The following is a 27,443-nucleotide window of genomic DNA, read 5'->3' on the forward strand; positions in this document are numbered from 1 at the left end:
GGGGAGGAAGGAGGAAGGGATACAACACCTGCTCCTCACTGAGAAAGCTGTTAGATAAAGGGCAGGAGCCTCCACCTGGTCTGAGCGGTGAAAGCAGCCAGGCCACCACGTGGGCCGCCTCCTCCCACAGCTGCACCTCACCTGGCCGAGGGGGCAGCTGAGAGACACCCACCTTCCAAGCGGAAGCTGCCAGCAGCTCCCCCAGGGAAGCAGGGAGACCGGGGCCAGGACAGTGGGGTACAAGGATGGCTCACCGCCAGCCATTTTTATCTCGCAGGTCGTAAGAGCCACAAAATATGCTCAATGTGTCCCAACCACTCAATTTTCAGCAACGAGCTACAGGAAAATCAAGGTGCAGAGGTCTTATGTGAGCGTGACAGTCAGTCACGGCCTCAGAGGAACAGGAAACACCATGGAGCTTATGAGCTCGTGTAGCGGGTTAGACACGAAAGCTCCCCGCGGGGACCGGAGCACCAGCAAGGAGCATGGCCTGCACCCCCCTGGTTCCCAAGCACAGCCCCTTGGGCACCAAATCCCAGAAGTTCCCGCTAAGTGTCGACCTCAGAGCGGCTCTGCCTGGCTTCCTCCTGCCACAAGCTGCTCTCCCAGGTGTTGAGGGGAGCAGCTCTCCAGCTGCCTCTCCTTTCAGAGGGAAGGGGCCACGGGCTTCTGCTCCTCCCTAACCCCCAGGGCAGCTGCCTCCAGCAGATACCCTCTTACCCTCCCAAATCTCCCCCCCCCCCCCCCACACACAGGTTTCGCCCGGCTCACTCACCTCCAGTACACCAGCACGGCGATGAGCAGGATGAGGCACACGAAGGTCAAGGCGGACACCACAATCAGGGGGATGATCCACTCCATCCTCCCTGGGGAAGGCCGGCTTATCATCCCCGAGGTGTTCTTTTCTGCTGCGGAGAGAGACCGTGCCAGTTAGAGGACAGGCCGGCAGAGGGGGGCACCAGTGCGGCCGCGTTCTGCTCTGGGTCACCCGAGTGGTCTGCCCGGTGACAGGAGGGGTGCTCACACCACATCCTACTGAGTCCACCCATGCCCAACCCTTCCTGCAGGCGGCACCTGCACCACCAGCGGGATGGGTTTGCAGGTAGAGTTCAAGGTGGTGGTAAAGGGAGCTGTGGGGACGGGCACCCCACTTGGCTGCAAGCACGTGGCTGAGCCAGAGCGGCCTGGACCCCGAGGCGGCGTGGAGCCTGCAGGCAGCACCACCCTCGCCTCTGGAGGGGCCGGCGCCCCGGGCAGGAGAAATGGCAGGGCAGCTTTGCTGCCTGAGCTGGCTCTGAAGACAATGGTTATCAATATTCTCTGGGAGCTCAGCAGCCCTCACCCTTCTCCTAATAAGAGCACCCCAATTCTGCGTTGGGGAGCAGCTTTTCCCTTACTTAAGGTGACCAGACATCCTGATTTTTAACAATTTGTCCCGTGTCCTGTGGCGTAAATTGTTAAAAATCGGGACTGTCCCGCCAGAAGCGGGACGTCTGGTCACCTTACCCTAACAGTCAGGGAGAGGCCCCCAGTGTCCCCACCGAGGCGTGTGTGGCTGCAGCGAGGACAAGGGACCTCAGCCGCGGGGTCTGCGCAGCACCCAGCCCAGCAGGAGCCCCCTCCCGGGTGGCCTTCAGTCCTCAGCACCCAGAGCCCTGGAGCTCCCGACTCTCCTAAATCCAGGTTTCCCAGCGCTGCCCTTGATTGCATCCCCCTGCCCCACGCTTCCGCAAGCTCTGACCTGGAGGACCCGCTGCCCAGCAAGCCCGTCTCGGAGCAGTAGCCAGCGAGGGCTTCACCCGGCAGCGCCTGCCCGTCTCAGCCCAGGAGCCTTGGGGAGAGCGGGAGCCTCAGGGAGAGCGGGAGCCTCGGGGAGAGCCGGAGCCTCGGGGAGGAGGCCGGGCGGGTGGGCACACCCAGTGAAACCACAGAAAGCCCGCCACGTTCCTACCTGCCTTCTTAGGGGGGCAGCTGCTCCTCCGCACCCACAGCTGCACACGTTTTGCTAGGCAGCTGCAGGCACACCTCGCAGGCAGACCCCCAGACTAAGGGAGCATCACAATAAAGCGAGTGGCAGTCTTCCTGCTGGCGGAGAGTCTTGCTTTCAGTTTGTAAAAAACAAGGTAACCTTGGAGAGCTACGAAGGGAATCGCACAAAACGAGGCTGGCCGGTGTCTGCCAAGCCCTACTGTGTGCAGGGCCTGGTGCTGGGGCTCTGGAACCAGCAGAAAGACCCAGGGGGAACAAGGGAAGGAGTGCAAATCATTTAAAGGGGGAGGAGCAGACACAGGAACGAGCAATTAGAATAAAGGGAAGGGGGAACAGCTGCTCCAGCCCAGGGACTCTGGAGGGGCTCCCTGACGTGAGGGTGAGATCTGGGGGTGAGCCAGGCCGAGGGCGGGAGGGACAGGGTGCAGACAGAGAGCTAAAGGGGTGGGCGTATGAGAACGAGGAAAGGGGGCCAGCTGAGAACCGGAGGCCACGCCTGCCAGGGCTTTGCTGGCTGAATTAAGAACAGGGTCAGTCCCAGGGCAATGGAAGCATCCACTCTCCCTCCGGGAACCCTCTCATAGCAAAGCTCTGGGGAGGGGCCAGAGAACGAGCTGCAGATGGAAGAATTCGCAGGGCCCCAGCAGGGGGAGCCAGACAGATGGGCAAGCCTCTCAAAGACCAGAGCTCCCGCACAGGGAAAATACGTAGAGCAGGAGGCTGACGCTATAGACAGGCCTCCAGTGACCTCAGATTCCACCCCGGAGGGCCTTGCTTCCTGGAGGGACCCCCAATGTCACATCTTCTCTCCAGCTCCCTACACTGCAGGGTAGATGGTGGGCAGGGGGCCGAATGCAAACCCCACGTCCTACTCATCTTCCCACTGAAAAGGGCTCTCGGCCCAAACAGTCCCTTCACAGGGACCTCTCTCTCTGTGGGGTGACATCTCTGTAGGGTGACATCTCAGTCCCTTCACAGAGACATCTCTCTCTGTGGGGTGACATCTCTGTGGGGTGGCATCTCAGTCCCTTCACACGGACATCTCTGTGGGGTGCACATCTCTGTCCCTTCACAGAGACATCTCTGTGGGGTGCACATCTCTGTGGGGTGCAGATGAAGGGCTGCTGCTGGGCCAGTGGGGCCGGGACTCCCCACCGAGAGCACCCCCCTCCCCGCCCCGGCCAGACAGCTTCCTTCCTCCAGGTTCCATTTCAGAACCCAGTCAAGTGCCTGCACTCTGCCTTTTAAAAAAACTTTAAAAAAAAGAAAAGAAAAACAGTTTTCAGTGGCATATGTCATCGCTGAATTAATGCTGCTTGCCTTTTCCTGGCTTGGCTCCCGGCCCAGTCGCAGCGCATGAAAGCGAGTGCACGGCACCGGGGGTGCTGCGGGCGGGGCGTCAGATGGACGGACCCCCTGACTTGCTGGCAGGGAGGGCGGCTCCCGGGCAGGACAGCAGCCCGCCGTGGGCAGGACTAACGGGCATGGTGCCTGCGGGCCACTGACCCGCTGACCCGGTGCGGGACGCAGGGCTCCTCCCCTTTTCCAGAAAGAGCCAGAGCCGGACAAGCCGCCCATGTGCAGCTTGGCGGGCAACTGGACGGCATTTGTCTGAGTGAAAAACCACCCTCTTTCATGTATTACAGCGGCTCCTTTTCACAAAAACTGTGGTAAAAACACACAACAGTTGCCATTCGAACCCTTTCTAAGAGGCCAGCTTCTTGGTGTGGTGTATGTCCACACGGCTGTGCAACCAGAATCTATTTTAATTTGCAAAACTGTCCCCATTATCTGTCCCCCACTCCTGCCCCAGCCACCACGCTACTTCCCGTCCCTGCGACGGACTGCGCTGGGCACCTCGGGGAAGTGGAATCGCAGGGACTTGTCTTTCTGTGACCGGCTCGTGTCAGTGTGACTTCCTCACGGCTCGCCCACGCTGTACGCAGCATGTGCTTTTCTAAGGCGGGGCAACAGCCATTAGAATCTAATGATGAGACGTACGTCCCACACTGTGTCTATCCGCTCATCCTTCCGGTGGGGGGCGTCTGGGTTGCTTCTACCCGCTGGCAAGGTAAAGACTGCCACTAGGAACACGAGCACACGTGTCTCTCCGGGACCCGCCTGCCGTCCTTTTGGGTGGGTGGACGCCCTGAAGTCGGATCGCAGGGTGGCTCTCGTGTTGACTATTTGAGGAACCACCAGGCTGTTTCCCACAGGGACTGTACCACCCGCATCCCCGCCGACAGTGCACGGGGCTCCAGTCCTCCACGTGCTCACCAGACGTGTTACTTTCCGTTTTTTGCGTTTTGATAGCAGCCGCCTGACAGGTGGGGGGTGAAAAGGCGGCCGCTTCTTTCAGGGGCCGTGGCCTTTGTCTGGATTATACTCTCGGGCCCTGACATTCACTAAGCCGCTGCTGCAGAGACATGACTGTCAGGGACAAATACACACACCCTCACCCTGCGACAGGGCCCGGGTTCCGGGGTCCCATCACCTGAGCGGATCAGAGCCCCATGTTCCCACCCGCACCCTCCCCGGAGTTCCTGTGAACCCCGCTCCTGACATCCCCCGGGGCCACTCCATCACACTCAGACAATCAACGCAGTCCGGCATGTCTACTCGACGAGGTGCTGCAAAACGAGGGTGTCCGGTAACTTCCAGGCTGGTCCCGACCCACCCGGGCGCAGATGCAGATGCTCTGCCATCAGAATGACGAGAACTGCGTGCCAACGCTGGAGGTCAAGAACCCCTCACCCCGCGCTCCTGGCTGCGCCCGGAGACCCCGCGCTCTGCACGCGCCTGGGTTCCCACACAGCGAAGACATGCAATCTGCCCCCAGCAGGGGTGGGAACTGGGAGGAAACTGAGCCACACTGGCCCCGAGTGGCCCCCCAAACACGCCAGGCTGGCTCCTGCTCGTGCTCCCAGGAAGCATCTTCCCCAAAGGGAGCTGGCCCGGCTGAAACGGCTGCCGGCGGGGATCACTAAGGGGCTGCGGGGTTAGGTAAGGGAGGCTGTTGGTTCCCCCCCATCTCCAGGGACCTGGACCACCACTTGTCTTCGTCCTTGCATGGACTCCGCTTGTTTCCCCCCATCAGCTTCTCGGCAGAGGAAACTTTCTGTTAGGCTGTGAGTCAGGCTCTCCACCGCGGCCCCGCAGACACTTCAGACGAGGAAGTCTGTGCCATGGGGACTGCCCTGCGCACTGTAGGGTGCAGCGCCCCTCCCTTCGGGACCCCCAAAACGTTCCCAGGTGTTGCCACATGTCCTGAGGGGGCGGGCGGGGGGTCATAGATGGTTGGGAACCTCTGCCATAACTCTTTTTGTGAAGCACACATTCAGATGTTCACTAAGTAACGAGCATTTCGTCTGCAATGGGCCCGTGTTGCCCGCTCGGGGAAAAGCCTGAAGCAGCGGAAGGAGTCCATGCAGCCCCCCCGACCGACCCCTGGACTCGGCCTGTGTGAGCCCCGCCTGCCACGGGCTGTGTGGTCCAGGGCACTTTCCTTAGCCTCTGGGCCTCGGTTTCCTCACTGGCCCAAGGGCAGCAACGCCAGCACAGCCCTTGCGGGGGCGCTGTAGGGTAACTGGCACAGCCCAGAAGAAGGGCTACCTGGGGTGCCATTGTTTCCATAATCAGAGGTTCTCTGGAGGGTTCCCCAGAGCGAGAGAATGCCAGAGGTACCCAGGCTTTGCCCAGCGGAGCACAGGGGTGGCTGGGGCTCAGTGCCCCCCGCTGGGGCTGAGAGCAGCACAGCAGCCTCCTGCTCTGACCAGCTCTGTCCAGTCTTAACTCCTGAGCCAGACAACATCTCCCAGGGGCTAGGTGTGGCCTGGAGACTTTGCTGACCCCTGAGCCGGACCCCTCCTTCAGCACTGGCTCCGGGGTGGCCCGGGGGAGCTTTCAGGGAGGGGGTGTTGAAATTGGGGCAGGATTCCGTCTGGAAAAAAGGTTTCCTTAATTTGTGGAGACAGAAAGGAAACCCTGGCACTAAGTTGGTGTGTGTGACGGCTCCTGCAGGGCACCCCACCCCAACCCAAGAACGTTTGCCCATGTCTAGTGAATTTTGGGGGGGTGTCTGCCACATTCAGGCTGTGGCTGCGGACAGAGGGGCCATGTTGGATTCCCATGCAGCACACATCCCGCTGAAGGCCTCGCACTAAATAGGTGCTGACAAAACACTTGGTGAGAGGCAGAGAGACTGCATGGAGGCCTCCAACCCGTCTGATCAGCTTCTAGGGCAGGTGCAACTACAGCAATCAACGCTACAGCCAAGAACCCGGTTTCTACCTGTTGGCACATATGAAGGGGGAAATAAGACAAAAATGAAATGGTTTGAACTCACTGAAGAACTGGGAGATGCTGCACAAAGAACTGGGTTTCTGGCCCACCAGGCATTCCCACTGGCGACACCTGGCTGGAGCTGAGCGAGGTGGCCCTCTGTAGGAAGGGCATGTGCTGTCTGCTTTGCCGCAGTCCTCACCACTCCCTAATGCCTAGCACCCAGCCCTCTTCTCTCACGGACATCACCTGTCTGATTTCTGTAGGTGCCCAAGTTTGTGCCATTTCATCAACAGAAAAACTCCTCTTCCTCCCTTTCCTTGTGAATTAATATACTAAAGCTACTCCTCCTCACAGGCCTTGAAAAGATGTTACCAAACATCGAGGGAATTTAAACAAGACTCTGGTAAAAATATAGTTTGTAACTTTAAATGTTAACACTTTTTTCCCCAACCTAGTAAATATTGATCGCATAGTTGTTTTTACTTAATGTGAAGAAAAACACGTGGAAGAGATTTTTTAAAATGTCCTTGCAAAAGGTCTTTGAAGTAAGTCACAACTAAGATAAGACTGACAGTGATCTCATTTCAAAAATAAATACCCAGCCGGAGGAGGCAGACAGGGGAAAGGGTGGGATGGATGGAAGCGAACTGAATGGGATTTGTGGGTTTTACCCTCAGCTTACATCCTTTCCTGACAAACAGGCGCAGACTTGGCTACTTAAATGAGGCGGGGGGAGTCGGTCAGCAATGGACAGCTCCCAGATCAAACCCGGCCGGCCGCCTGTTTTTGTGAGCAGTTTGGGTGGAACTGACCGCCCCTGCTCAGCGCTGTTTGGTTTCCTCTGGGCGCCACGGTGGCGTGGAGTAGGCGCAACACAGACCCACGGTCCACAGAGCCGGGAATGTCACTGTCCGGCCTGGGCAGGAAAAGTTGGCCGGCCTCTGGCTTATGCAATCACCACCCCACTCTGAAACCTGAATTGCCATAGAATTCGAAGCAGTTTAGGAAACAGTGAACCTTCCAACTGAAACCAGGGTGTCCAGGGAGGCGCTGAGCTGCAGCACTGGGGACGGAGGAGAGTGCTTGGATGTCATGTTCAATGCCGGCTCCCGAGGGACCCGTCTTCCCATGCCCCCGAAGTTCCAGGACGCCCGTGAAATGCAGACCAGCTGGGGCCTCCTCGCAGCCACCATCTCAACTGGGCGCCTCCCTCCTCCTCACGGACAGTGACTCCGTTCAGCTATACCTCCGTCTGCGCTAACGGCTGTTAGGATCCCCTCTGCAAGGACACTGAGCAAAGACTGGCCCGAGGACCTGAGTGGACGAGGGATAGAGCCTCCTGGGTGATCTGACTCAAAAAGCGAATCTGCCAGGATCGCAGACGCTCAGACTCCTGACGGTCCAGACCATGCTCTGCCAGCCCTCCGTGCCGAGCCTGAACCGCCCAAGCTCGAGCATCCGTTCCAGGGCCACCACTTGTCTTCGGAGAACCACGCTGGCCAGCCACCATCGCCATCACCACCACCCTCACCGTCACCTCCGAACTGGGATTCCAGTGTCCACTCTTGCGCGACACCCCCTCCCGTATAATCTCCGCACAGAGGCCTGAATCACCTCCCCCAAAAGCTCACGGGTGACTGTCTTCTACGGAAACCCACCGCTACTTCTCCATCCCTTAGAGTCCCGTCCTCAGCCTGGCTGCCGAGCCCCTTCCCGCTCTGAGCCTTCCCATACCCCGCTCCTGACTGGCGGCCACACTGGCCTTCTGTCGGCTCCCCGACTGCTCCGAGTAGGCCCCGCTGTGGGGTCTCTGGAAGGTTCCCACATGGATCTCTGCATGGCCAGCTCCTTCTCATCACTGGGGCCTCTGCTCAAACGCCACTCCTTCACCACGCGAGGCTCCACCCACGGCCGCTGTGCCCACACCGGCACCTACCACTCTGTGGAGTTGTGCCCTTGTTTACTGGAATATTCACGCTCCCCCACCAGGACCTGAGCCCCAGAGGAGCAGAGGCCCGTTTTTGACCTGTGTTCTGTTCCCAAGGCCTAGTTCAGGGCCTGGTACACGTGGGGTACTCCATAAATACTTCCATCATATCTCCCAGTCTAAGAAATTCGGCTTCTTCGCAGCGATGCCTAGAGGGAATGTCACCGATCGTGTAGGATCGGCTTCAAACAGCCTCACGCGCGGCCTGGTCTTGCCTGCACTCCCTTCTGCAGGAGCTGCTCGGCTCCGTCCCTACACCGTCCCCTACACCGGGACCCACTGCGGCGCCCACGGGAAGCCGCTTTCAGAAAGGAGGCCAGCCCTGCTTCCCGGAGCACGCAATTCAACACATGAAAATTTATTCTAAGTTGTATCTTAACATACGAGATCTCAGCTTTAGATGAATTTTAATGTTTACAAGTGCAAAAGCAAATAAATATTTACCAGTTGCTTTTTTTTTTTTTTTTTTTGCGTTCTTATAACTCCCAAACAGCTTCGATGCAAAAAAATTGTTGTTAAACATCTTGTAGTCTGGCAAAAGGAAGGGCTTCTTATTAAGAAAACACCTCACAACAATAACAGCCCCTGATGCTCAAGCTTCCTCGGAGACGCCCGCCCACGGAGGGTTCATTAACATCTAAACACGTGACAAAGCAAAACCGCCACTGGTCAGGGTGACAGATATCATCCTCCCGGGGAGGCCTGGCCTCACCCCCTGGACCCTGGGGCTCTGGGTGGAGAGCCCTGTTTCTCCGGGTGGGACCGTGGGTACCAGCTCTCCCCACGTGAGCCTCTCATCCGTTAGGTTCCATGTGAATGCCACTTCCCCACGGTCCCTGCCCTGCTCACTGTCCTCTCCCACAGCCCTCTTCCCTCTGCTCCCACCTCACAGCCTCCACCCTCAGCCACCTTTCTTGGTCTCTACCCTCCTGCCTCCTGCTTCCAGGCGTGCACCCAGCTACCTGCTGCACCTCCGTCTCCCCTTCTGCACCGTGAACTTCACGGGGTGGGGCCAGGCTCCCCGGGGTTAGCACCCGGCCCCGTGTCTGCCACCAAGCAGGCAGTCCGTCATCACAGGCTGAATAAGTGATTTTAGGAATTAAATCTTAATGGATACATTTAATACTGATGTCATCTTTAGTCACTGACTTCCTCGCGCAGCTGAAATCCTCGGGGTTACTCAGAGGAAAGGAGATTTTACCAGGAACAGAGATCAAGGCAAGACTTACTTCAGAAACAGTGAGGAAGCAGGTTAGTCTTACTGGCGTAAAACACACACACACACACACACACACACACGCACCTTCCGTCCCCGACATGGGCATTCGGGAGCACTGGCATGTTCTGGATCTGCACTCCTAACCCAATTATTTTTAAAGGGCAAGACTCCCCAGAGCCCAGAGAAGGATGCTGCCTACCTGGGTTGACAGTGATAAACTTGCTGTCCTCAGAGAAGCGGTCCCCTGCGGACGCGGGCTTTTTAGATGGCAGCTCAGGGCTCTTGCGATCACGCCCTCTGTACGGCTCCTCGGTGGCTGTGGGGGGCACTTGGGTGGAGGTGACGGGCTCGGCGTCCAGGCGGGCACCCCTCGCGTCGTCAGGCTGGCCAGTGGGGGCGGCAGTGTGGTCTCGCTGGGGCCCGGGTATAGTCTGATGCCCCCGGTCCTGGGCAGTTCTCCCGGGAGACGAGGGCACGGGGGTGGGCTCGGCCTGGCTCCGGCCCTGGGCGGCGTGGGTCACCCCGCTCTTCTCCTTCTTCTCGGAGTCCTTCTCCCCCTCCTCCTCGTGCTCCCGCTCCCCGTCCTCGCTCTCGCTCTTCTCGTCCTTCGCCCCTTCCTCGGCGCCCTCGCCGTCCTTGCTCGGGGCGGAGTCGCCGTCCGGGGCCGGAGAGGCCACGGCCTCGGTGGTGGCCAGGACCGGCCTGCCGGCCTGCTTGCTGGCCGCCGCGGCCGTGGGGAGCCGCGTGGGCCACACGGTGCTGGGGAAGGAGGAGATGCCGCCGCCGCCGAAGCCCAGGCCGGCCAGGAGCGTGCTGGTGACCACCGAGGCCACCGTCGCCTGGCTGCCGCTGGAGGATGGGCCCATCCCCGTCGCCATGGACACGAAGGAGAAGGGGATGCCCGAGGATGTCCAGGTCGAAGACCCCGAGCTGATGGGGGCCATGTCGGCCGAAGAGGCGGGAGACGCTGTGGGCTTGAAAGGGCCACCAGGGGGCGGGGGAGGAAGGAAGAAGAGAAAGCAGAGAAGCGTCAGTCACTAGGTTGGGAGGGAGGACCTGGTTGTGACCTGCAGAGGGTTTTACGGGTTTTTACTTCACTCGTGGGCTTCCCCAAGGCTCCACGCCAAAGCTGACGCAGGTGAGCACGGTGGCCACCTCTGCTCTAATGGTTTGCAGTCCCTCTCTCACAGAGCAAGGAGGAGCTAGGTGCCCAAAAGGGAGGAGCATTAGATCAGGCTGAAAGACAGATATCAAATGAGCGGTCAGTTGGCAGCACCAGCTGGTCAGGGGCTCTTGGGTGGCCCTGGATGGGGCGGGAGGCCTCCCTTTCTTATGTCTCTGGCGCTTGTGGATAAGACCCTGCTCTTGGGTCCAGAAGGCCCTCTGGGATCTGGTCCCGCCACCTGACAGGGAGGAAGCAGAGGGACAGGGGAGTGTCCCCTCCATGCCCGCGGGGCGGGGCCACCCTGCAGGCCTGGGACCTCTTCACAGCCCACACCCCTCGTCCTGCGCCCTTCAGAGTCTCTGGGCCTATCCAGGACAACAATCACTGCTCCGTTTAACAGCTGCCAGCAACGCGCCAGGGCTTCCCACACTATCCATCCGGGATGGTCATCACCCCGTTTTACAGAGGAGGAAACTGAGGCACAGAGAGGTCCAGGGCAGCTTGTGTCCGAACCGCAGCTCACGCTCCCTGCCGTGCTAACCTGGTGCTCAGCGGTGGGGCCGCACTACGGGCATTCAGGAACCAGCCAGGCCGCTGAGAGCTGAGCTTATGGTCGGTTCTGACAGCCAGAAATCCGTTCAAAACAGTATGGCCAGGACACCTTAGATTTCACCGTTTTACCACGAGGTTTTAATCAGAAAACTTTGTAATTTAAAGAGGACCAAGTTAGCAGATTTGGAGTTCTTAAGTTGGTTAATGAAATGCCCGATGCCACACACGATGGGGCACTCAGTCCATGAAGTCAGGCAGTCCAGGCTGAGCAAAGACCCCTAGTGCGCTCTGAGCCTCTGTTTCCTGAACCATAATTGGGGAATGATGGTAACACCAATCTTGTGGGAGGCTGTGAGGAGTAAATAAAATAATGAAATAACTGGTGCTTGAAACCCAGGAAATGCGTAGTCAACATTAGGCTATGGTTGTTATCATCAACAATGTGATCACTGTTATGATTATTAGTTGCACTAGAAATGGGAAAACTTAGATGTTGATCGAGGCTCTGGAAATTTGAAAATCCACATTACTGGGCAAATGACGACCTCTGGGAATTTCAGCGTCTGTCCAACCAAGGGCGTGGAGCAGACCTGTGCAATCCCACATCCAATGACCCTACAGATAATAAAGAATTAAAAATGGAGAATTTTTCACCTTGACAAAAATTATACTGTATAATATTACTGCTTTATCTCTGCTGCACAGTTTGTTTTTTTTAATGCATTGAATTATAAACAGTGAAAAATGTAAGTTTTTCTGTATCTTAACTTTTTCCTGTTAAGCAGTTTCACAACATCACACTGCCATCTCGTGGTGACAGTTTCAACTGCATGCAAATTAACAAGCAGGACAAAACATTAACTACTTACAAAACATTCTCTACTTACCACTCCTGTTTTCACAATTCTGGTCCCTTGGAATATTCGAGTGGTATTAGCTGATAAACAAAGAAATAACATTGTACACCATAAATTTTTGGTTAAAAAAAAACAACAACCCTTACTTACAGACATAAATGTAAATTACATATAATTTACATGGAATGACATATCATTCCTTTTTAGATTTTTCTCCCAACCACTTAAGAAAGACAAACCCTTCTCAGACTCTGAGTCATTAAAAAACACGCAGAGGGCTGCATTTGACCTTGGGCCATAATTTGCTGAATCTTGTCTTAAGCTATTAGTTTAACATTTTTTAAATTTGTTACTGATTTCTGACTTACTGAGGTAAAGCTTCATAGAGAAAAATGTACACGTCTTAAGTGTATAGTCCAATTAATGTTTACCCTGTAAACACCTGTGTGCCTACACCCACACTGAGTATAGGCATGCCCCCCACCCCAGCCGGTCTGCCTGTGCCCCACCCATCAACACCTACCCCCTTTCCCAAAGGCACCCATAGTCTGACCTCGGTCAGAATTCCAGTTTTGAATGTCATAGAAGTGGGATCATTACTTCATTGGTCCTCTCTGATTTTGTTTATAATTTCTTACACAATCCTTTCAGTGATTACAATAAATATCCTAAATTTATTATAGTTTACCTTAAATGAGCACTTTTATTACCTCTTAAGAATGGAAGAAATATACAATTTTTAAAAATATATTTTATTGATTTTTTTACAGAGAGGAAGAGAGAGGAATAGAGAGTTAGAAACATTGATGAGAGAGAATCATCAATCAGCTGCCTCCTGCACATCCCCCACTGGGAATGTGCCCGCAACCAAGGTACATGCCCTTGACCGGAATCAAACCTGGGACCTTCCAATCTGCAGGCCGACGCTCTATCCACTGAGCCAAACTGGTTTCGGCAGAAATATACAATTTTTAAACTACATTGGCCTACCTCACGTTTTGTGTATTGTCACATATTTTATTTCCACGTAAGTTTTAAAACCCGCTATTGCTTTAAGAGGTCAAATTATTTTATACTAACCACACATTATTCTCCCTGGTGTTCCTTCCTTCCTGAAGTTCTGTTCGCCCATGTGTGACTATTATTGAACAATATAACATGATAACTTTACCATAACACAAAACTTACAACCTTAACCCCCTTGGGGTGCCCAGTTCAGTAGCATTAAGTAGGTCCACATTGCTGTGTAGACTTCTCATCTTGTAAACCTAAAACTCTGCCCTCATGAAACATCCCCGTCTCCCCACCCCAGAACCCAGAAACGCCCATTCTACCCTGTTTCCGGAAGTCTGACTGCTCTAGCACCTCCCAGAACTGGAGCCATCTTTGTTGGGTTAATTTGCATAGTCACTCCTGATTGGCTGGTGGGTGTCGCAGAGGTACAGCCAACTTGCATATTTCTCTTTTATCAATGTAGATTACAAACACTTGATTTTTCAAAGTCCACACAGAAGCCAGAAAGCTCAGGGGCCTATTAGTTAGGAAAGGCAGCTCTGTGAATCCCAGTGCCCAGCTGGAGCCCACAGAGACCACATTCAGATGCATGCAACGCGATCATGATGTGTGTGTCCAAGGTTCCCGCCCCGCCCGTAGCAGGCACCCACTCTGGCCTGCTCTCTGTCCCCGGGGCCAGCACAGGTCTGGTCATGGCATGAGCTCCCTCCTTAGCACAGGCAAGGGGCCAGTGTTCAGAGCCCAGGTGGACACAAGAGCATGAGTTATTTGTGAGAAAATGTAGCATGCTAACTTCAATTAGTTTAAACAGAAGGCTGAGATAATGTGAACCTAAGCAAAGAACATTTAAATACTAAATGCAAGACTGTAAGGCTGGAAGGGATCCATGGAGGGCATCTAGGCTGGGTGTAAGGAGATATTTATAGTTGGTACCAGAGACACTATGCAAACTACTTGACAGGCATCAGCCATGGCATTCCGTAAGGATGCTGTGAGGTCAGTACTATTAACACAACCACGTGCTGGTCTGTGGAACTGAAGCTTAGAAAAGCTACTAAACATGCTCAGAATTGCAGAAATACAAAGTGTAGCTGGAACTCAAACTTGGGGCCCTCCCTCCAGAGCCCCAGTTCTTCCGTCTTCAGTGTGCCTGCCAGTCACCCAGACCTCTGGTTAGGACTCAGACACCCCCACTCCCCCCAGAAATGCCGAGGGGACTGATCCGGGAGGGTCCCGAAGGGGCATTTCTCACAGCTTCAGCCAACTCTGAGGCCGGTCCTACAGGCTTTCCAGGGCCCCAGAAAATGCTCAGAGTTGGCATTTTCCAGGGAAAAGCCTTCATCAGATATAGGACTTAAAACGGTGAAGGACCACCGGCCTGGTAGGAGGGTTCCCTGAAACTGAGGACCCGAGAGGAGGGCCTCATGGGGAGGACCTCGGTCTGGCCGAGCCACCCATGCCCTGGTCCCTCCACGCTGGCCTAAGCCCACATCCCAAACCAAGTCCACAACCATGGCCCACAGGCTGGCAGCCGGTTTTTTAAATAAAGTTTTGATGGAACCAGGACTGGAATGAGGTTAGGGCAGTGATTGTCCAACTTTTTCATCTCCTGGCACACACAAGCTAATTGCTCACATTCTGCAGCCCACCAAAAAATACATTTTTGCCAATCTGACACACACAAAAAAATAGGTGTAACTTTGATTCATTCACACGGGATGGCCATGGTTGTGTTGGCTGTTTTCATCTTTTTATTTGACAACGTGCCCCTGACTCATTGCTCAGGCATTGCACTTTTTTAAAATTTCTCCTGCCACACAGGTTGAAATAACTGGGTTAGGGCGAGTCAGTCAAAGTGGATCCTGTGGGAGGTGTGAGGGTCCAACATCAAATTCTGATATGTTGCTCATGAATTTTTTTCAACATGAATTTTTGCTTAAAAAAAAAAAAACAACTCCATTAAAATATCATGTATTTTAATTACCGCGTTTTTTGCAGCCCTTTCAATTTTGCACCTCAGTGAATGCCTCCCTTGCCTCACCCCAGCCCTGACCCTAGAACTTCCTGCCAGTCCCCCAAACCCACAGGAACAACTGGCCAGCTGGAAGGTGAGTGGTGTGTGTCTGGGCTCTGCTTCTAGGGCCACGCTAGATCCAGAAGGGATTCTGTGACCTGATACGGCCAGATACACAAGGACAGTAAAAATCACCACTTAGCTTTACTTCCCCCCCCTCGGGCTTGTGAAGCTCTAGAACAGTGTTTCCCAAACTTTTGACATGTGTGTACCCCTTCTATATATAATTTTCATAACGCTGAGTACCCCTCTTACTCATGGGAGTGTAGAATTAGGCGCAGCTAAGCACGGTGCAGTGCATATCCCCACCAAACTCCGGTGCAACGCGTACCCCCACCAAATTCTTCCCCTCCCCCTGGGGGTACGTGTACCACGCTTTGGGAAACACTGCTCTAGAAGGTGGGACTGAAAGCCCCTCGGATTCCTGGGCCCGGCTTGTGTTCTGCCGCCCAGCACCGGAGCAGGACAAACCAAGCGCCAGGGGCAGGCTCAGGGAGCCGGCCTTACCTTGGAAGAGCATCGTCTGGCTGAAGTCACTGCGCATGTCGTTCCGGCACACGGCCTGGACACGGAACAGGTAGAGGCTGTCCGGTGAGACGTGGCTGATGGTGGCTTTCTGCAGGTGAAGGAAGAAAAGCAGTGAGAGGTGTAGAGGCCAGCACACGCCCACCTTCTGAGCCAAACCTAACGTCATCTTAGGAACCACGTCCAGGTTTGTGTTGCCATGGCAACAGCTGCTGGACCGAAGGCTCCCTGTGGAAGGAAAGAATGGTCACAGAGAACCTGGCCTGGGACTCTGCTTTCAACCCTGAAATCTGCAGGACAAGACGGGACCAAATCAGTCTGCACTCCGATGCTTAACTGAGGCTTGGACTGTGTCTTAGGCCCTCTTTATACTCACGAGCCTTGGACTCCTTTCATCACTAATATCCCTGATAGACTGCCATCGCGTACCCGAGGCGGCCTCTCGAGTTACCAAGTGGACTGCTTTCCAGAGCCACGCCGCATTTAAGCACCCACAACAAGACCTCTGCATGGCTGTCTTTGCGTGTTAAGGTCCTCTCATACATCCTCCATGGGTAATATGGGGCATGATACCAGGAAGGACACCTGGCTAAAGGTCAGGGTAGCCTTTTCACCCACCCACAGGCTGATCCTGGGCCAGGTGCTCAGTCTGTGGCCTCTGCTGCCCTCCGTGTAAAATGGGGAGAGAAAGCCAGTGATACAGGCCGGGGAAACCTGTTCACATATAGCCCACACCACACCACAGAAAGAATGGCCCTGGTCTAACACAGGACCGGCCAGCTTCAGCTCACGGGCCAAATCTGGCCCCTGACTGATTTTGTCAATAAAGTTTTATTGGCACACAGCCACGCCCATTCCTTTACATGTACCTACGGTATCTACAATGGCAGGGTTGAGTTGTTGCCACAGCAACCTGAGGTCCCATGTCCCATAAACCCTAAAATCTTTACTACCTGGGACTTTCTAGAAAAGTTTGCCGCTGAAACCAGTTTGGCTCAGTGGTAGAGCCTCAGCCTGTGGACTGAAGGGTCCCGGGTTTGATTCCAGTCAAGGGTATGTACCTTGGTTGCGGGCACATCCCCAGTATGGGGTGTGCAAGAGGCAGCTGGTCGATGTTTCTCTCTCATTGATGTTTCTAGCTCTCTATTCCTCTCTCTCTCTCTGTAAAAAAATCAATAAAATATATTAAAAAAAAAAAAGAGAGAAGTTTGCCAATCCCTAGTCATTAGACACCTGCCAAGTCCAGGTCTCCATTCCTCAGCGCTTTATTCCAAGGGCCTTTAAAAATGAGAAGAGGGAAAGTTCCTGAAAAGCAGGCAGTGCTTGCTTTGTGAAGAAACAAAACAAAACCAAACAAAACCAAACCAAAACAAAAGAAACTGATTTCAAAGTCTTTCCTAATGGATGAATGTCTTGCCACTGAAACGTGGATTCTGGGCCAAGTATAAAAAGCAACCTTGGGAGTTTAACCACTGGGCGGGTTTCCCGTGGCAGCCCTCCCCGCCCCCCAAAAACAAAAACAAAAAACAAACACACACACACACACACAAAAAAAAACACCTCTGACCGGCGTTAAGGGGTCCCGGGGCCACACCTGCTGCTGCGGCCTAGAAACCGGCTCCTGGTTAGGACCCGTAGGTCTCATTTCCCTCTTTTGGAGACAGTAATGGTAACACCCGTCCCAGGTCTGCAGGAGGCTGGGGAAGAGGCACGTGACCTTAAAAAGGCCTCACGGACCTTAAATATTCCTCTGAGGCTTCCCGGCCACGGCAACCACCCTCTGGAGAATAGTTTTTGTTGCTGCCAAGTCAGCACACTTGCCTTCCCGAGGAATTAAGAAAATTAATCTTGTGTGTCCCCAAAGAAACTAGCCATCCCTAGAAATTCTCGGGGGGTGGGGGGGAAGACCTCGCTATCAGAGCCTATTTTTCTCTGAACCCAATGCACGCCTATTTCTCCAAACCCTGTCTCCTGCTCAGGGCAAAGGCTCCGCTCCTCAGACACAGGGATTTATCGGATTCACTCCAAGCCAGCAGCTCTTCATCTCCGTGATTTTAATTATTTTTCTCTTAGAACAAGACCCGCCGAAGCGCCCACACAGCCTCTGCTGGTTAATGCGGCCACCGTTCCTTCAGAGAGGGAACCCCTCCTGGGCTGCCAGCGGCGACAAGAGAAAAGGTCAAAACACATCACAACCCCGGGGGCTTTTCGGGAGGCTCCTCTCTGATTTCACGAAGCTCACGTTCCCCAATGGGACCCGGCTAACTACGTCTAGTGGGGGAATGGAAAATATAAATTAGAATGAAGAGAAGGAATCCTCATCTAAAGGGATCCGCCAAGTTTTATTCTGTCACTGATGGAACGGGCCCCAGGGACTCTGCTGGGAGAGAGAGTGGTAGCGATCATTAAGAATCCCACTCCCTGCTTTCACTGTTAATCAAAGGCAGGCTTTGGAATAACGAAATCCGTAATCGTGTGTGCACGCATTTGGACGCATGCACACACGATTACGGATTTCGTTATTCCAAAGCCTGCCTTTGATTAACAATGAAAGCAGGGGCGCTCCCCTCCGGCCGCTTCAAATCGAGTTTCTCTGCAGAGACGCGAAGACCAGTGCTCGCCGGAGGGTTTGCTCTCGCAGGGGAGGAGGAGCTGCTATAAACGTCTGTTGGGAAGGGCTGTGATGGGTGCCGGACACCGAACACGGATGCCACTGTAGGGAGAGCTGTGCACTGTGCATGGAGCTCACGGGGAGGTCCGATGGCACAGTGTCTGGGAGACTGAGAACAGTGGCTAAGAATTACATGGTCCCAGGGATCCACGTGAGGGGATCCGGCGTGGAAGGAGGTGTGGGCAGCGGACGGCTGCCTGGCGGCGGGGACAGGAGGAAAGAGCGAGGGGAGGAACAGCTGCAGAAGTAACAGCGGGTCCTCAGTCACTGCTTCCCAGGGCCAGGGTCTGTCGCCCATGCACACGGCATCTCGTCTCTGCAATGACCCTGTCAGAGGAAAAGGCCTTACAGCAGCTTTCTGCTTCTATACTAACGAAGACAGAGGAGTCAGTTTAAAGAACCCAGGTAAAAAAAGGAACTAGCTTTTCCGGGTGGCGTTGGGGGGGTAAGTGTGAGGGTGGATGGGGCCCAGGCAGGCTGGGCCACAGTCCACACGGGGGAACTACCGCCCAGTGGCAGCGTGGGGCGGGGGCCGGCCTACAGCGCCGGGCAGAGATGCGGCAGGAATCCCCTCTCCCAACCGCAAGGGCAGCGGGCGCCCCGACATTTACCAGGTCCTTGTCGCTGTCCTTGGTGAAGGTCTTCTCCTTCTCGTCCTCGTTCTTGGTCCAGCTGTAGGAGATCATGTAGTTCATGATGGGCGGGTGGTAGACGGTCTCGGGCTGGCTCCAGGACACCTGCAGCGCCGTCTGGTTCAGGGGCTGCACCTTCATGTGGACGGGCGGGGAGCTGCAGACTGAGGACAGACGGCAAGCTCAGCGGGCTCCCCGGACACAGCACCCCTCACCAGCCCGCCCTGTGTCCCAGGGCCCAGCCCCGAAAACCACACACAGCCCCCCACTCCCGTCACCCGAACCTGCCCTGGACATTTTGCCACATCTCTCCTCCCTCTCTCGTTATTTTTAAATCCTCACCCGAGGATGTTTTGCCATTGATTTATTTTTAGAGACAGTGGGAGAGAGAGGGAAAGACAGAAATATTGATGTGAGAGAAACACATTGATGGGTTGCCTCCTGCATGAACCCTGACCAGGGCCTGGATTGGGGAGGAGTCTGCAATCAAGTTACGCACCCTTGACTGGAATTGAACCCAGGACCCTTTGGTCTGCAGGCTGATTCTCTATCCACTGAGCAAAAGTGGCTAGGGCTCCCTCCCTCTTTCTACACACACACACACACACACGATTCACACATAGAACTGTTTCTCTGCAAAGGCAGCATAAGCAAGTTGCAGGTTCCCTGACACGTCACTCCTTCACAGCCCACCCAGCCTCTGCTAAGACGAAGGACATTCTCCCATCGGATTGCAAGAGACGACTGTTTTGTGCCCCAAATTCATGCTGAAACCTAATCCCAAAGGTGATGGCATTTGGAGGTGGGGCTTTGGAAAGCATTAGGTCATGAGGGTGGAGTCCTCATTAGTGGGATTAGTGTCCTTATAAATTAGTGTCCTTATTAGTGTGTTTGTGTGTGTGTGTGTGTGTGTGTGTGTGTGTGTGTCTGTGTGAGGTCCCAGAGAGCTCCCTGCCTTCTCGGGGAGGACACAGGGAGGATGCAGCGCTGTGCACCAGGAGGTGGGCTCTCCCCACACAGTGCACCCTCAGGGCCTGATCTTGGACTTGCCAGCCTCCTGGACCCAAGAAACAAACTTCTGTTGTTTGTAAGCCACCCAGCCTACAGGAGTTTGTTACAGAACCCGAGCAAAGACAAAAACCCTAAAACCGTGATCATGCCTAAGAAAATAAACACGAATTCAATAGTGCCACCTGATGCACAGTCCATATTCAAATTTCCCCAATTGTCTCCAAAGGATTGTTTAAAGATTGTTTATAGTCATGTCCCCCTTATCAGAGTTTCATTTCATTATTTAAGGCTTTAGTCTCTTCTTTAAAATTGTATTTATTTATTTATTTATTTATTTATTTATTTATTGTTTTATCCTCCCCTGAGGACATTTCCATTGACTGTTTAAAGAGAGAGGAAGGGAGAGAGAGAGAACCATCTATGTGAGAGAGAAACATTGATAGGTTGCCTGGACTGAACCTACAACCTAGGTATATGCTCTGCCCAGGAGTCAATCCCACGGCCTCCAGTGTACGGGATGGTGCTCTGACCCCCTGAGCCACCGGCCAAGTTTAGCCTCTTTGAATCTAGCACAGTCATCTGACCTTTTACCCTTGATGACTTTTTTTTTTTTTTTTTTTTTTTTTGTAGAAACCAGGCCATTGGACCTATGGGGGACCCCAACAAACTAGAATTGTAGCTCAAACACCACTGAAAACAGATCAGAGGAAATCAATTTAACATGAGACGTTTGATCAGTTTAAAGCAAAGGCGCCTGTGCGAACACACACACACACACACACGCACACACACACACTGAAGGGCTGGCCCAGCAGGACCTCATGGAATAATTCCCCAACGTGGGCATAGGGAAGGCCGGTCCTCCTTCCCCTTCCTGTGCGGCAGGTTTGAAGGGACAGCGTTCCTGCATCCACCTGGGAGGGGCTGAGCCATCCCGTCAGCCTCTGATAGCGAGGTTTAGTTCAAGCGTGCGCTGTCCCAGCGGCTGGGCGCCTGCGGCCTCTGGGCTCGGAGTCTGGCCGGGCTTCTCACTTCGGTACTGGTGATATTTTGGGCCAGATGCTGTTTGCTCTTGGGGGGCTGACACTGTAGGGTGCTTAGCAGCATCCCTGGCCTCCACTCATTAGATGCCATTAGCACGCCCCACCCATTATAACAATCAATAATGCCCCAGTAATGCCCAATGTCCGGGGGGGGGGGGGGGGGCGCAATTGGCCCGGCTGAGAACCAGGGGTCTGAATGGGGAGATGGGGTTCACCAAAGGATCGCACACCTGGAGCTGATGTTACTGCCCGGATGGGAGGATGGGGGTGGGAGGGGGAAGAGGAGAGGCACTCAGTCCTGTCCAAGCTCAGCATGGAAGGCACGGACCCAGCTGTGGGCCTGGGAAGAGTGCGGAAGGTGCCGAATCTGGTTTGGCTCAGTGGATAGAGCGTCAGTCTGTGTACTGAAAGGTCCCAGGTTCGATTCCGATCAACGGCATGTACATTGGTTGTGGGCACATCCCCAGTAGGGGGTGTGCAGGAAGCAGCTGATCGATGTTTCTCTCTCATCGATGTTTCTAGCTCTCTGCCCTCTCCCTTCCTCTCTGTAAAAAATCAATAAAATATATTTAAAAAAAAAAAAAAAAAGACTGCAGAAGGCACCCGGGGAGCAGAGGCAGGTGCGGGGAGAGGGGAGGAGGAAGGGGAGAGGAGGGCAGGCCCAGGGACTGCGGGAGGGAGGGGCCTGAGGGGCTGAGGGAAGCTAGGCCTGGGCCAAGGCTCAGAGAAAGAGGCGGGAGGAAACCGTGCAGCTCAGTGGGAGCTGCAGAGGCCCAGCTGAAACGTCCGGCCTTCACCCTAAGAGCACCCGGAAGCCACGGGACAGACCGGAGCAGAGAGAGGGACACAGGCGGGTTTGCACTCTGCAGAGATCCCTCCAGCTTCAGCCGGAACCTGGGGGGACTGGAGTGAGGAGGGGCCGGGGAGCAGGTGCTGCCGGCTGCTCACTGCTGCAGGCCAGGGAGGGGGGGGGGGGCGCTGAGAACTGCGGTTCTGGAGTGAACGGTTAGAGCGAGGATGGCACTGGGGGTGGGAGGGGCGGTTGAGGGGAGGAGGTAAGCCAGGGGACCCTGGCGAGGCTGTGGTGTCTCTCAGGAGCCCACTGTAGCCAGCTTTCCCAAGAACTCCGAGCCCCAGGCCGCCCGGGAGCAGGACAGCGTCTCTGCCGGAGGCACGGGCCCTGCTGTAAGGTGCTGGCTGCCCGAGGAAAGGGGACATGGGCTCTGACAGGGCGGCATCCGCTCGCTCTTCAACTGCCACATCCCGTTGCAGCCGAGGGCCCGCTTTGTGGCTGCCACAGGAGGAAGGATAAATGAATGAGGCATCCCCACTGCCCCGGAGAACCCCGGGGGCATCGCGCCGCCCGCCACACAAATGCCACCGGAGCAGGGACATCAGACAAAGAGTGTGAACGAAGGCTCCGCAGAGACGAGGCTGAGTGGCAGCGTGGACACTAGGTGGCACTGACACACCGTGAAAACACCCGCCTTAGGTTTCTCAGGAGGCCGAGCAGGGGACAGTCAGGAGACCCGCGTCCCGTCCTTCCTCACGCCAATAGCGAACCAAGATTCATATGCTGGGAGCTCCGTTCCATGCAGTGACGACCATGTCAGACTCCCTGCCTTCTGCATCTCCTCTCAGCTCCTGCCGTTTCCCCTTCACCCCCTTATTCCTGATCAGCAGTGGGCTGCATGGGGTGTGAGTCTCTCTAATGGTTACATCATCACCACATAAATAACTCTATCACCCACACAAAGCAGATGCAGCCACTGTTATTTATTCCTTAAAATCAAAATAGCTGGGTTCTCTTTGCTATTAAGATGATCATGTTAATGTTTTTAAAAAGAAACCCAAGTAGTAAGAAGAAAGTTTAAAAAAAAAAAAAAAATCAGCCCAAATTCCAGCGCCCAGAGATGAGTATTGTTAGCCAGCTGGGGAGTCGGTGTCCAGGTATCTCTTCCGACCCATGGCCCTGGAAAAGCAGACGCACGATCTGATGGGAAGGGGGACACTGCATTACAGATAGCAGCTGGGTTTTCACTGCTGCTGTGGGCTCTGCTCGGTAGGCCATGCAGATGCTTCCTGGTGAGCGAATGGAGCCTGGTGTCCCTGCTTCGAAAGCAGAGACAGAACTCCGCCCTCTCAATGTACCAGAAAGCACTGCGCTGAGCCCACGAAGGAGGCGGGTCAGTTCTCCCTCTGACAGGACCACCTACCCAGGCAGGAATCCAGTTCCCCAATGGCCGCACAGACCGCTTCTGAGCTGCAGCCCGGTCTGCAGGTGGGGGAGTGGCATCAGATCTGTGGGGCGGGCAGGTGGGACATAAGTTTCCCTCCTGCTGTCTGTCTCCCCCACCACCTCGCCAAGGGGGAGGAGCCGCGCGGCTAGACTTGGAGGAGGCCTTTGCAGAGCACCAGGGGAGGACTCAGAGCAGGCCTGGCCAGCAGTAAATGTTTTCGTTTTGCAGGCCGTACAGTCTCCGTCATAAATATGCAACTGTGCCTTCGAGGCACAAAGCAGCCCAGGCCACATGCACGGGGCTGAGTGTGGCTGTGCGCCAATCAAACTGCTCTCGTGGACGCTGCGTGTCAATGTCACATCCTGGTCACGTGTGCTAAGTCTTCCACTGTCTGTGACCTTTCAACCGTTTAAAACATAAAAACCATTCCCAGCTTACAGCCGTGCAAATGGTGGTGGTGGGTGAGTCTGGGTTTGCTGATCCTAGGCCTCGAAGGCACAGGGAGGCCACACCTTTGCCTGAAATGTGTGTCCTCAGCACTGACCTCTGTCCCCAGCACACCTGGCAGTCTCTCTAAAGTTTAAAACACACCCCCTGTGAGGTGCTCCAGGCACCAGCCTCCCCTCCCCCAGCTGCTTCCATTCCCACTGGCGTCTGCCTGCTTCCCACAGCCCTCCGACGATGCCCACACCAGCCTGAGAAGGTCTGCCTTCCTCCTGCACCGCCTCTGACTGGGATCCTAGCCTTTCCTAAAGGGTGAAGAGGCTTCTAGCAGAGCCCACTGTCCTCTGGCTCTAAAGCAACAGCAAGGATATTTCCCCAGCGGCTCCGCTAGTGCACAGGAGGTGCCCCACCCCACCTCACCCCACCCCTCTTCATTTGGGGCGTTAGATACACCACTGTGATCTGTGGGGTGGAGTCGGTGTGGTTTCCAAGTGCTTTGAACTATTGGGTTGAAGGTCCTCCCAGGCAGCCTGCCTCCTCCTTTTCTCTCCTGAGGCAACAGGCCAATTACTGGTCAGAGTCCGAGAGACAGATAGCACAGCTCAAACCCAGCCACACGGTGCCACTGTTCCACCAGGCTTGTCAGCAGAATGGAACTGGGGGTGGGGTGGGGTGCGAGATCACACAACCCGAGGATGTTGTCCAGCCAGCCTGGCCTGAGCCAGGGCAGGGGACCAGGCAGGGGAGAGTGGGCACTGTCCCTTCTCAGGCAGAGGGACCGACCATGCCAATGGAACAGTGCTCAGCCCTTCCCACAGCTCAAATGCCCGTGTTTCCTTTCTCGCCCCAGCTCAGCTCGAACCCTTGAACATGAAGCCAGTTAGGGGAAGCTTCCAAAGAAATGGCCTCGGGGAAGGACGTCCCTTTTGAAGGGCTGTATAGAGGGCTCCGTGAACATGAAATCCCCCAGCTGACCACGCAGAACTGCAAACCCGGAATCTGGTCCCCTCCCCACCTCCTGCCCAAGGTCTCCTGAGAGGAGCGTGCAGGACGCCAGATCCAGAGGGAGAGATCACAGCGGGACCCGCTCCAGCATCTGGGGAGTTTCAGCTCCCAACAGGATCTGGCTGGAGCTGCCCGCTGCCCAGGACACCCGTGGACCGGGCCGGGGGCTCCTCTCAGGGGATCCAGGAGGCGCCTTCAATTACCCTCCCCACTCAAGAAGAGTGAGGATATTGGGGTCCCAGGCTGGCCAAGGACACCGTGGGGAGGAGGGTTCAGAGCGGGGACCGCATCTGTCACATCCCACACCGGAAGGTCATGTGCATTCCATCCTCAGACTCTTCCCACATCTGCCTTCCAATCTGCAGGTGGGGATGAAGATGTCAGGAGAGTCAGTCAAAGTGCTTAAAGGACGAAAATGGCCCCACGAAGGGCTATGCACCTATTGTAGCCCCACGCCCGTGGCTTCTTCTGCGGGCTAACAACCCTTTGGGGAAAAAGCTTCCTTCCCACTCCTCCTCTCGGTCTTCCCAGCTTCTCTGATCTCAGGGACAAGGAGAGGGCAGGGTCTGCTATTTCCAGCGCTCATCTCCTCCAAGGCCCTCCTCCAACACCGGCCGCTGCCCACTCACCATCCTCCCCCATCAGAAGAGCCAACTAAGTCCCAGGTCCCTCAAGCTCTCGCAGGGAGACTGGAATTATAGGCTGACCACGCCCAAGGCCTTCCCTCGGTGCCAGTCTGTGCCGACACAGCAACAGCACCAAGTCCAAGCCTGGCTCCGGGAGGTGACTGCGTGGGCTTGGATACCTTCTGGATTAAGGCTGGTCACTTGGACAAACCGAGCCATGATTAGAAATGAAATTTTCAGCCCCTCCCTCCTTTTCCAGAGAGGGCAGGGGCTCTGGAAATAGTTACTAATTGATATGCCTATGTGACAAAGCCTCCATAATAATCCCGAAAGTATGGGGTTCAGGGAGCTTCCAATCTGGCTGTTCATGTTTCCTTTATCGTATCCTTTAATGAACTGGTGACTGCGTTTCCCCGAGTTCTGTGAGCCACTCTAAGAAATAATGGAACCAAAGAGGGGCTTGTGGGAACCTCTGATGTGTCCTGTGGACAAAAGGGGCCACATGCTGACCTGACCAGCTCAGGGGAGGCCTGCATGGCGGTCTTGCAAACTCAGAGACCTAAAGTCACCACGAAGGACGGTTTGAAATTAAACTTTAACGCAGTTATGGTGGGCAGTTACATCCTGGGTTGGTATCTTCACTGACAAAGTCAACCTTTACCTTAACTGTCTTTTTGCATCTATGATAACATTCACTTGAAATGTCTAAGTAACTTGTAACTTTCCTTTTTCTAGAGCCCCTGGGGCATAACCAAATGTGGTGGGCGCCAGGACAGATGCCACAAATTCCATTATCATGTTAATTGTTCCCACACCCACCTAAGTATGTGTCCATCATTTTACTTTTCTTTTCTTTTTTTCTTTTTTTAATATATTTTATTGATTTTTTTACAGAGCGGAAGTGAGAGGGATAGAGAGTTAGAACCATCGAAGAGAGAGAATCATCCCCCTACTGGAGATGTGCCCGCAACCAAGGTACATGCCCTTGACCGGAATCGAACCCAGGACCTTTCAGTCCACAGGCAGACGCTCTATCCATTGAGCCAAACTGGTTCCGGCTCATTTTACTTTTCATCCAATCCCAGGGTTTCCTCTGCTTTGCTTTATCCCACTTCCTTAATTCATCACCAATGACTTTCATGTAACCCACCAACGTCCCTCCTTTGATTGCAATGTATAAATATAAATGTAACCCAGATTATCTCAATTCGTTGAGGTTCTGCCTCCTGGCATACATCAACAGTTTGGCTCAAATAAACTCACAGAAATTCTTTACAGGTTTCAATGTTGTTGCTTCTTACATTAACATTACCCAAGTGAGACAGAAGTTGTGGGTAACCTGGGGATCTGTTGCTTGTGATTGGCATATGACGTGGGAAGGAGGAGTCTTGTGGGACGGAGGCCTGGACCTCACACAGATCCTTGTGGGATCTGACCTGATCTCCAGGTAGATGGAGTCAGAACTGAGATGAACTGTAGGACCCCCAGCTGGTGTCGCAGAGAATTGCTGGTCACATGTAGTGACCAGTGTTCTGTGTGAAAGTGAAGAAGACTCAGGAGATGGACAGCTGCCATTTCCTTTCTCAGGAGAAAGAATATTTACTACTTCACTTGTGGAGTTTCCTCCACACCAATGGCACCCGCTCCATTCCAGGAACAAGCCCTGGTGTACAATTCTGCTTCCCAACCAATGACTGGGTATTCGAGCTCTGTGTAGCAACTGCCATGGAAGACAGCAAGTCCGAAAATTCCTTATCCCGTCAGGGCACTGGGCTCTGTGTCTGCTGTGCATGTAACAGAGCCACACGCTCAGTCCCACAGCAGCAGCCGGTGTGGGGAGGCGGAGGTGGACACGAGGCTCTGACTCTCCCATACGACACTGTTCCTGACTTCTCCCACCTCTGTACAGTCTTCTTTCCTACGCCATCCCCCTCTTCCTCTGCAAGCCAGCGGCCAGGGGAGGTGTCTGTGTCCTGAGCAGGAAAAGCCATTGTTCAGCGTGGCGCTGAGGGAGGTGGCCAAGTTCAGAATGATGCGTCTTCCCGGCTCCACTTGATGACAGCTGCTCCTGGAACCCTGGGTGGAGGGCTGGGTCCCCTGTACCC

General features: G+C 54.6%; 1 protein-coding gene across 4 annotated transcripts in view; it reads right to left on the bottom strand.

Moving 5' to 3' along the window:
- PTPRG (protein tyrosine phosphatase receptor type G) overlaps positions 1-27,443 on the bottom strand; it is a 640,445-nt gene that overhangs the window by 67,482 nt on the left and 545,520 nt on the right. For 2 of the 4 annotated variants that reach the window (XM_084902696.1, XM_084902698.1), the window contains exons 9-13: positions 18,949-19,133; positions 15,649-15,757; positions 12,084-12,133; positions 9,679-10,453; positions 776-905 (exon numbers count right to left, since the gene is read on the bottom strand). In XM_084902696.1, the coding sequence (XP_084758822.1) occupies positions 776-905; positions 9,679-10,453; positions 12,084-12,133; positions 15,649-15,757; positions 18,949-19,133 (1,249 nt within the window). Of the gene's footprint in view, positions 1-775; positions 909-9,678; positions 10,454-12,083; positions 12,134-15,648; positions 15,758-18,948; positions 19,134-27,443 lie in introns of all 4 variants that reach the window. The other 2 variants (XM_084902695.1, XM_084902697.1) reach the window with 1 other exon arrangement.

The sequence above is a fragment of the Pipistrellus hanaki genome, assembly GCF_964339955.1.
Source record: "Pipistrellus hanaki genome assembly, chromosome: 13".
In the NCBI taxonomy this organism is placed as follows: Eukaryota; Metazoa; Chordata; class Mammalia; order Chiroptera; family Vespertilionidae; genus Pipistrellus; species Pipistrellus hanaki.